Below are 10,083 nucleotides of genomic sequence, written 5' to 3'. Positions count from 1 at the left end.
GGGGGGAACCAAATATTTCAGCCGTCTGAAATAATCAGTTACCCCTCTAAAACACAGGACAAAAATAATTTACCAACAACTCCCTAACTGTGTTTATTCCTCTGTATTATGATATTATTAGCACATTTTATTTTTCAAAGAATTATGTTTTTTTGTTTTTTTAATGAGAAATATTTGCCCCTCTAAACAATTCTGTTAATAGATAAGTCATTATTTACGGAGACGCAGAGGGAACCGTATCTGATGGGGGGACGCGGCTCGACGTAACAGCAGCAACTCGAGAACATTACTGCCCCCTATATGTCAAGAGGACAAATAACACCTTTTCTGTTCAAATTGCCAACCCGCCACAGTGGCGTGTGTTGATCAAATTCACCGGTGGCGGGTGCTAATTTCCACCCCTGAGTATAACACCTTGTTTGTCTATGAAATCAGTTCTTTATTTTCATATTTATTGTTCTGTTTCTTTGGCAGTTTTCCTCTAATGATGTTTGGAGACATTTGCCTCTATTTAGTTGTGTGTTTTTGGACAAGATAGTGCTACTGTTCAAAGCACAGCAACAAGACGTGCACAGAATCACACTGAAATTAGATGTTTATAGGGATATGCAGACTTGTCACTGTGCATGCTGCACACTCTATTCATCGTCAATCACAATGTAAGTTTTTTAACTCAAAATGTAAACTTGTAAACTTTTGTTTGCTTTTTTAAGCAGATAGAAATATTTGTCAAATACTAATAAATTGAGCTTTAATGTTTTGATTTTGTTCCTTACTCTCTTTGCCGCTAGATGGCGCCAAAACCCTGGAAATCAAAGCATTTTTTTAAATTGAGAAATTATAATTTTATTATAAATTATTATACATGCTTTGGATTGTCATATCATTTTTTTTCCTGTTAAAGTAGTATATTATTTTAAATATATAGGTTGGTTTACCATTTAAACTTTTTTATTCTGTGTTTATTTTGGTGTCATTTTAATGTAAAACCAGAAACTAAAATCAATGTCGCAGTGTTTGTGACACCTAAATAGAAAACACTGATTTGTAATAACTGCTTCATAAAACAACTTTTGGGGGACTTTTATGTTGGATTATCTTTTCCCCCGGAAGCACAAGCCTCAGCTGACAGAGTGATGTTAGCCTGGGTGGCTAACAGAAGTACTCCTAAAAAAACCCCCCAACAAAACCAAAACAAAAGGACAGCTGTCATGACTGCTCTGGGGTGGAAACCGTGACAAATAAAGCCAAGATGATGAACGACATAATGGAGGAGGCGGAAAAAGACACCCTGCTGGAGGCCCCGCAAGAACAGCGGGTTTTGTCGGTAAAGTCTGACTGGAGCTCGGCTTGTTACGAGCAGGAAGGACGGCTAGCCTGTTAGCCTGTTAGCTTGTTAGCCTGTTAGCTTAGCATGTCTGACTGTTTGTTTTTTAATGATACTTTTAAAATGGCAGCTCTCGGAGGGACAGGGAGAGCGTTCAGCTTCGGGCATTTCAAGTGTGGTTTCAGTTTCAGACGACGGACTCGTAATATTTTTCTCCCAGTTGTCTTCAGAGGATTTTATTTCTAAATATTTCCAAGACTCGCTCGAGGCTACAAGTTAACGACTAGAGACAATAAGACGTGGTGAAACACAAACAAAACGATTTTGTTTGGTTTTGTTTCTCGTCAACCTCCAGAAACTTCCGATTTCCATGTCAGTGGTTCCCAAAGTTGGGGTCGGGAGCCATTAGGGGTCGTTTAATGCCAAGCTGGGGTCTTGAAATGATTAATAGAAATGGTTTTATTTGTTCTTTAATTGGCTTATTAGCTGTGATTTATGTTTCAGACAGCACTAGTTGGGGTCTCAAGGCTTGGCCGGTCTTATTTTGGAGATCAGAAGTGGAATTTTTCTTTTTCCCTGTTGCAACACAAAGAAGGGACTTAAAAATACCCCCCATCCATCCATTCGGTTCGTCCTCTGAGCTGGATCACTTGGAAACATAAGCAACGTATGACTTCCATTTTGGTGTGTCAATGCAACGAGACATGAAAGGTTGCTATCAAAAATTGGGTTGCCATGTCAAAAACCAAGATGGCCACAGTCATATATATAAACATATACAACTAGAAGACATAGTTACCTCAAATGATTGAGGCGGCTGAAGACTATTCTATGGTGGCCATCATTTGGCTCCACCATTGCGCCTGGTGGGAGATAAAATTGCTCTCTCCGCTCACCTGAATGCTGCCTCACTACAACAAGATAAATATCTTCTTCCTCCAAACCTTTATCAGCAAAAGTGGAATGTAAGACTTCAGCTCTTGTGGAAAAACCTTCTCTAAACTTAGTTTCAGACAATCTGAAACACATGGAACATGTTCCCTGCAGCTAAATAGCAAGGCTACCTGGTTTTTAGAACCTCAAACACAGCATATTTTGATACCATTAGACAGATCCTTTAAAGACAAATCCAACACAATTTCACTTTTTTAAAATCGGCCTACTGGTTACCAATTTATTATCAAAAAATGATCATCAGAATGGGTCTAAATTAATCCGGTTCTTAAATAGGCAGCAATAGAAAGTCCTCTGTTTAACTACCTGGAACTTCCTGTTCTCACACCGGGCTGAAGCTGAGGAATCGCTCTGATTGGCTGTAAATTTTCAGATTATTCCTTTGTGGATAACACACGAGCAAAGCAGCCGACAGTGCCAGCTTCCGCTCGGCTCTTTGCCAGCGTCTGCCATAAAATGTTTTATTTCATCTGAGTTGAGAAATTAACGCTGCCGTGTGTCATTTGTTTAACGGATTAAGAACATAAGGAAGATGAACGGGTTGTGAGGGTACAGGTGGCCTTGCTAAGCCAAACGCCATCGGGCGCCGTGGGAGCACACGCAGCCTGTTGGAGTGTCTCCCTCGATGCTTTAGTTCTTTGAATCAGTGTTGGCACTAAAGGATGTGTATTTGTATGCCCCGTTCATTTCCAGTCGAGGATAAAACATTCATCTCGAAAACTAACAACCTTCTCTGATTCAAGCCCCTCAGGCGTCCCGCTTGTCATCGTTCTGTTTCGCTCGTCGTCCGCGCACGAGCATCAGAGTCGAGTTGTTTACCGCTCGCCTTTTTTGAACTTCAGGGACCGAGTGGCGGCACGAGACCCAAAACCACAGATGGAGGCATCAGGCCAGTGGAGAAAAGAGGACCTTACATCATGTCCAGAGCGCCGGCCATCCACCTCAAACTGCGTAAGTATTCCCTCGTACCAAAGAGACGGGGGACAGAGACGGCTCAGTGAGGGCTTTTATTCATTTAGACGCACGGAGCGGCGAACTGCGTATTGTTTATTATTTACTTAATGAAATCCAAGAATGAGAAATGAAGCCTCAGGCAATCAGACTAAAGAATCTTAGCGAATTATTTATTTAGCGTTTGCACAAGAGACAGACTTCCTGCGTGGAATCAGGCATATGTCATGGATTGGGATGATTTCAGCTCAGAGGAGTTATTGGTGGATTTATGTGGTAAAGCTGCCTGTGGTGGGAGTCGGCCTCGTTAGGTTGGTTAAGACACAGAACATTATACCCAACTTTAGCGTGTTAGTAAAATAACTTCACAGTCATTTGGTTCTCTATTTAATGTTATTCCCATCAATTTATGGTTACTAAAGGATTGTTTTAAACAGATAAAAGTGTTTATTTTGGTAAAAAAAATAATTGTTTTCAGTTTTGGGAGGCACAAATCAGATTAGGTGATGTTTCTTTACTAGGTGCAGCAGAACTATCATATCAAAAATGTCCCCGATGGTTCTGATGGCGGCTCAAACTGTTCTCCAGGGAAGCTGGCGCCTTTTGTGATAAGCGTTTAAAGCTGTTATCTTAAGACAAACACATTAAGTCCAACTTTGACGTTCATATTAGAGCTTTTTAGTCCAAGTCTTGATGGCGCTCTGTTGTGAAATTTCAGATTTGATAAATGGGGAGAGTTAATCGGGGCGTTTTACTGGTCGCGTCAGTTTTTTTTTTTTTAAGTTATTTTGCTGTCTATACATTTAATTCTTCTGCATTTTCTGTTTTTCAAAGAAAAACACAGGGAGATGGCGAGGAAGGCCCTGAAGAAGAAGGCGCTCTTGGCGGGGCCTCCGCTGACTCACCAGCCCAGGCCGGGAGTTAAAAGGTGGGGGGAAGCGTGACGGGAAACCAGGAAGATGCGTTCCGTCAAGTCAGCTCTCTGCACAGGAAGAGTTCTTTGCTCTGACATATTTCTGTTCCTCTTTCTTTTTTTCTTTTTTTTTAGAACCGTGAAATACAACAAGGGCTACGCCGCTTTGAGTCAGCACGCCGACGAAACCCTGATCGCTCTGGACTCTGACAGGTAAAGACAAGCGGCTGCACTGACTTCCTGTTATCAATAAACCGAGCTTTAGGAGTCTCACCGAGGTCCTGCAGTTACATCTCAGCATTGTTTCCTCTAAACCAGGGGTCCTCCAGGGCCACTATCCTGCATGTTTGACTTGTTTCTCTGCTCCAACACACCTGATTTGAGACCCTAACCACTGAATCAGGTGTGTTGGAGCAGAGGAACAAGTCAAACATGCAGGATAGTGGCCCTCGAGGACCAGGATTGGAGACCACTGCTCTAAACGTTGAAGGACTTTTATTTTCAAAGGGGGTAGTTTAACCGCTAACGAGTAGTCAGAATCTTACCTGCAGTAGATTCCAACAGGGGAGCTAAGCTAGCTAAAACTCACATCAGTTCTTCTAGAAAATTCTTTCGTTTCGGGTCATTTTCTCCATGTAAAATGACTCAAAACTGAAACTGATCTTGCATTTTGATAAAAAGGTACTCTGCAAACTGCTGTTCATCAGTACTTCGCACAATCCCACTTAAGTAACATAATATTTGTTCAGGATAATCCTATAAACTCTCTAAACGTATAGCATTTGCTGTAGGAGCGTGATCTAGAATCATCGTACAGACTGATGCAGTTTTAGTGGACAGAATAAATAAATCCCATCAGAAAAATCTCAGTTTCAGTCTTTTTTCAAAGAATGTTGCATGAATGCAGATTAATTACACCTGAAACCATCCTGTGTTGCTCCTGAACGTGTTTCTGTTCTGAAAAGTTGAACCGATCAGATTGGTATAATCCAACTTTTGTGTTTTTTATTTATTGATTTTTTGCAGTGACGAAGAGATCGACTTTGAGCAGTATTCCTCGGGCTACTCTTCAGCTGAAGTGAGTCGGGTTCGCCGAGCATTTCTCAGATTTCTTTGATTCTCCCTTGGCGCTGCGAGACTCGTTTAGCGTGGGCGTGGAAGATAATCTGTCCTCCTATCGCTCCAGGCTTTATTAAAACATTCGCCACCGCGTGAGCTGCTCACAAACACAACGCGGCGCTTCTCGGCACATTCATGAGGAAGTAGATCATTGAAAGCCTCGCCTTCTTTTTCTTTCTTTTTTTTTTTTTTTAAATCTATCTCAAAGTAAATACTCACAGGATTTTGCAGGATGCTTCTTTGTCCAATAAAGACGTAGGAGGTTTAAATGAACGGGTTTATCTCAGAGGGCTGCACAGAAAACAGCTTGGGTGAAACTGTACATACAGGCGTGTTAACCTTGTTGTTTCTGTGGTGTTCACAGTTGGAACAGAATATAGCAGTGAGTAAATGTCATGGTAATAGTATGAATAATATGTTTATTGCTTTTAGTGACAAACATTAAGCCCCTGGTGTTCTTCCTTGTCTCAGATATGCGGCTGCGTGACATTGTTGCCTATTTAAACCGCTGTTTAACAAAGCTTACATTAGAATTTAGTCCTACCTGTTTTTGTTCCTGCTGGGTTTCAAACGCTCCAAGGCAGCGTTTCAGTTCTGATGGAGGTCTGGATTTTGACTCAGACATTGCTACACCTTGATTCTTTACGTTTTCAGACGCTTTGTTTTCATTTTCGTGATGTATTTGCGATTATCGCCCCTTTTTATTTTTTGGGGGGCCCAACTATTAGGTTGGTAAGCAACAGAGATCGTGGTTGACTCAATAACTGCAAAGGAGCCCAGGTCCCCCTGTGGCTGCAAAGCAAGCCCAAATCACCAACCCTCCGCCACCGTGCTTGACAGTTAATATTAGGAGATTTGAGCGGAAGTGTTTCTGGCCGTACGTGTCACTTTGAGCTGCTCTGTTCAGGAATTGTTCTGAGGGTTTAAGGCGGAACTTTTCAAACAATCAAAGTTGTGCTGCCAAGATTTAGTTTTTTATGAGAAGAGGCTTTCACCTCCAAACAAGCTATTCTTGTTTTTTTATTTTTTTATTTTCAATTGTACTGTCATAAACCCGTCTTGAATATTTCCTGCTGCTGAGTCATGTGTCTCTGTAGAACAATGGACTGGATTTACAGCCTCAGATAGACAAGTTTTGCATCTACTCTGATTTATTTTATGTCACAATCTTTTTTTTTTATCACAGTGGCCAGATAGAATAATAGTGTAATTTTCATTTAGGCTGTAGATTACGGGGCTCTTTTTTAGTTAGGAGGCAAAACAGACTTTTATCTTTATGTCTGATTTCTCTTTTTGCTTCTTGTAACTCAGCGTTTTTCAGTGTGTCGGGTTCAGCCCTTCTGTGATGCATGAAGTGAAGCTGTCTCTCTCTCTGTTCCTCATCCAGGTCCACCCCGACCTGAGCAGGCAGCTGCTTCAGGATGGCTACCGCCTGGACGAGATCCCCGACGATGAGGACCTGGACCTGATTCCACCCAAAGCCATGGGCTCCTCGGCGTGCTGCTGCTGCTTCGAGCGTCCGTCCTGCTCCGTGCAGTGACGCCGCCGCCCGCTGGCACTCGGACCCCGACGAGGACTCGGCTCCGACTTGAGGCCGGCTTTAGCCGTTGGCGCTGGGCAACCCTCTTTCTGTTACAGCTCGGCCGCACGTGCGCTGTCGGGGGACTTCCAGCTCTGAAGCCGCGGACGCAGGAACTGCGAGGGCTGCACACCGAGCTCACTCGGCGCCAAAGAAGACGCAGGCGGCCACGAGAGCAAGCCTTATCCACTGTGACTCCAAAGCCTGACCAACTTTCCTTTAACCTGTTTCCTTTTTGCAGCTTTGGACTGAACGCTAACGAGGCCCCGCTCTGAACAGAATAACATTCAGCCCGTGTGTTACGACCATGTTGACCCAAGGAGGAGCTGGTTAATGTATTCTGTTTCTTTGACAAACAGGCCTGCAACTTTATAAGCACAGCACACTCATAAATATCTTTGAGCTGATGTTTTAGCCCTCCCAAAATCCTGCTTGGATTAACTATTTAACTAACACTTGAGTAAAGTAACAGCATCTCCGGACTACTAATATCATGTGATCATGAAGGCATTCATCTTTATATTTGCTTTTTTTTTTTATTTTCTATCGCCTCTGGCATCAAAACCTACATTAGACTTTTTTACTTAAAATGACAACGACTCTAAATAAAGTGGCAACTGCAAAGGTGGAGCTCCCGGTTGAGCATAAGCAGCGTAGAAACAGAACGCCGAACAGGAACGAGATGGGTCGTTTTGAGGGAAAACCGCTTAATTTCTAGTTTCCTGGGAATACTCCTTTTGTTACTGTCCAGGAAACGGTCATTACGTGTTTTTACAAGCTGTCACTGAGCGGACTGTGGAGAAGTTCTTAAACACGGTCAGAGATATTAGCAGGTTAAAACTGAATATAGCTACACTCGGCTCACTGTTAACGCTGCTGGGTATGGCTTAAACTGTAAGCACATTGAGAATATGCCTAAATACAGGATGTTTTACCACAATTGGACTTTACAATCTTTGCATTGTACGTTTGTTTCCAAAAACAAAATCTGCCGTATTTTAAAAGTTGTCCATAACTTTTGCACTTGATAAAAAGATATATATATATATATATATATATATATATATATGAATCTGTAAATTTAAAATGTTATTTCTAAAATTTGACTTAGTTAAACATTTAGGAGAGGAAGTCTAAAGGCAGGGTTTGTCTTAAATATTTATTTTGGCCAGGATTAACACGTCGTACCTGAAAACGACTCCAAAGAAGCGTCCGTTTCCACGTCAGATTTCTCGTTTTTTGTTTTCATTTTGTTTACGCTACAATAGTTTTTACAAGTCCTTTTTCCAGCTCGCGTCCAAGTTAAAAACCATTTGTTTGTATTCGTGCGTTTTCTGTTCAGTGTTACCGACGTAACGGACGTTTTTTTTATTTTTCCTCCGTGCACTGAAATCACACTCTGGATCACATTTACTTTGATTATTTGGATTCATCTGAAACCGTACTAACAAGCTGTTAGCCGAGCGTTTACCTTCTCAGGAGATCTGTGTGTGTTTACGCACCAACAGAGAGACGTTTGCCTTTTCACGGACATTTGTGAAGTAAAAGTTTGAAAACCCTCCGCAGCCGGTCTGGTGTTTAACCTTTTTAAGCCGGGATAATTGTAAAAAAAATCCTGTTAGTATTGTTGTCACTCTTAGCTACAGAACACACCTGTTCACCATAAAAAACAAGTTAGGGACTGAAAGAGTAAAACGTTGTGTGTCAGGATGAAGTTTCTGGTTTTAATGGAAATAACTGGGTTTACACAAACAACTGAGTCGCATCAGACAAGCGACGGGGAGCAAAAAAAAAAATCCTTAAAATGAACCTGAAGAGTTCAATGTGTTTTACCGACCCCGGTTCTGTTTGGCTGTAGATAAACTCTTTTTTTTGCACTTAACACCAGTGGCCAGTAGCAAGTACACTTGACTCACCTGTACTATGCAACAATCGGGACAATCTGTTCGACGTGTAACGTTGTGACACGGCTGTGTTGTTGAGTGCTGAATGCAATAACTACATGTTTTTATTACGATAAATACTCCTGTATTTGATTGTACCCCTTTAATGTTTACATTATAAAGATAAATTCAGTAACAAGTGTCCTGATCTTTTTTTTTTTTTTTTGCCTTCTACCCAAAGACGAAGGCGGATGAAAACTGTTTCCTTGTATCTGTGTGTGTTTGTCTGTTGGCCAAATATCTCGTTAAACCAACAGAAAGCTTCTAATGAGACTTGCAGAGAGGAATTATTGAATGTACGTCTACAGCTTTGTTTAACTTTTGGAGTCTGACTTTCAACAGCACAAAAATGGCTTCAGCTCGGTCAGTTTGACACGTATCGAGCTGAGATTTTAAGCTGCAGTAGCAGAGAGTCTCATGTCTCAACGTACTGAGAGGGAGACAAGTCGTGATATCGTATGAGATCTTGCTCAATGTAATTTTCGAGATTTGACCTAAGCGACTACGACTTTGCCATTCCTCATCCTGAGACGATCTCAGTCTGAAAGGCGGCGGGCGACAGGCATTCCTTCAATGAATGTTGGTAATGTTTAAATAGGTATAAGTGAGTCAGTCTACACTGAACAAAAATATAAATGCAACACTTGTTTTATGCTCCCATTTTTCATGAGCTGAACTCAGAGATCTACTTTTCTTCTATGTACACAATAAACCCTTTTCTCTCTAATATCAATCACAAATGTGTGTAAACCTGCGTTAGTGAGCACTTCTCCTTGGCTGAGACGATCCATCCACCTCTCAGGTGTGGCACATCAAGATGCTGACTAGACAGGCTGGCCACAATAACGCTTTTTATTCCTGTTCAGTATATATTTTCAGTTGCAATGAGACATTAACACTGAAACATGGTGGTGTTTGTTTTATTATCCAGCAGGGGGCAGCACAGAGCGGCGCAGCGTCCTGAACCTGTTGCGCTTCACCTTTTACTCCAAGTAATTGTCTTAAAAACCAACCAGGAACATTTTTTCATATAAAAGCACCATAATTATAATCTACAAGGAGTCTAAAACTCCCCTCAGCCTGTATAAACAAACTTAGGTGTAGTTCATCCACTCATTCCTGCGCTGGAGCTGTTTTATTTGTATTTTTTTATTTTTAATATTAGGCTGAACTTTACCGCACACATATACGCATACATATTGGAGGAACTCAAGAGATAATAGTCCTTCAAATGTGTAATTAAATACTTGTTGCTGTCGCTGGGCGGGTCCAACGCATGTGAGAGAGGGGGGGGGGG

General features: G+C 41.6%; 1 protein-coding gene across 1 annotated transcript; it reads left to right on the top strand.

The window, feature by feature from the left end:
* The first annotated feature begins 1,121 nt into the window (after nucleotides 1-1,121).
* fam219b (family with sequence similarity 219 member B) lies at nucleotides 1,122-8,922 on the top strand. Its single transcript, XM_017428653.3, has 6 exons — nucleotides 1,122-1,327; nucleotides 3,124-3,232; nucleotides 4,067-4,160; nucleotides 4,281-4,358; nucleotides 5,172-5,223; nucleotides 6,652-8,922. Exons 1-6 carry the CDS (start codon nucleotides 1,253-1,255, stop codon nucleotides 6,802-6,804), a joined length of 561 nt encoding a protein of 186 aa, XP_017284142.1. The 5' UTR covers nucleotides 1,122-1,252; the 3' UTR covers nucleotides 6,805-8,922.
* Nucleotides 8,923-10,083: the final 1,161 nt, after the last annotated feature.

The sequence above is a fragment of the Kryptolebias marmoratus genome, linkage group LG15 (assembly GCF_001649575.2).
Source record: "Kryptolebias marmoratus isolate JLee-2015 linkage group LG15, ASM164957v2, whole genome shotgun sequence".
NCBI lineage: Eukaryota > Metazoa > Chordata > Actinopteri > Cyprinodontiformes > Rivulidae > Kryptolebias > Kryptolebias marmoratus.
This window is presented reverse-complemented; position numbering and strand designations above follow the sequence as displayed.

Excerpts from the sequence above, each read along its gene's own strand:
- fam219b (XM_017428653.3), top strand. The coding sequence starts at position 1,253 with ATGATGAACGACATAATGGAGGAGGCGGAAAAAGACACCCTGCTGGAG. Across the intron at positions 1,328-3,123 it reads AAGAACAGCGGGTTTTGTCG|GGACCGAGTGGCGGCACGAG; the intron begins GTAAAGTCTGAC and ends TTTGAACTTCAG. Across the intron at positions 4,161-4,280 it reads CCCAGGCCGGGAGTTAAAAG|AACCGTGAAATACAACAAGG; the intron begins GTGGGGGGAAGC and ends CTTTTTTTTTAG.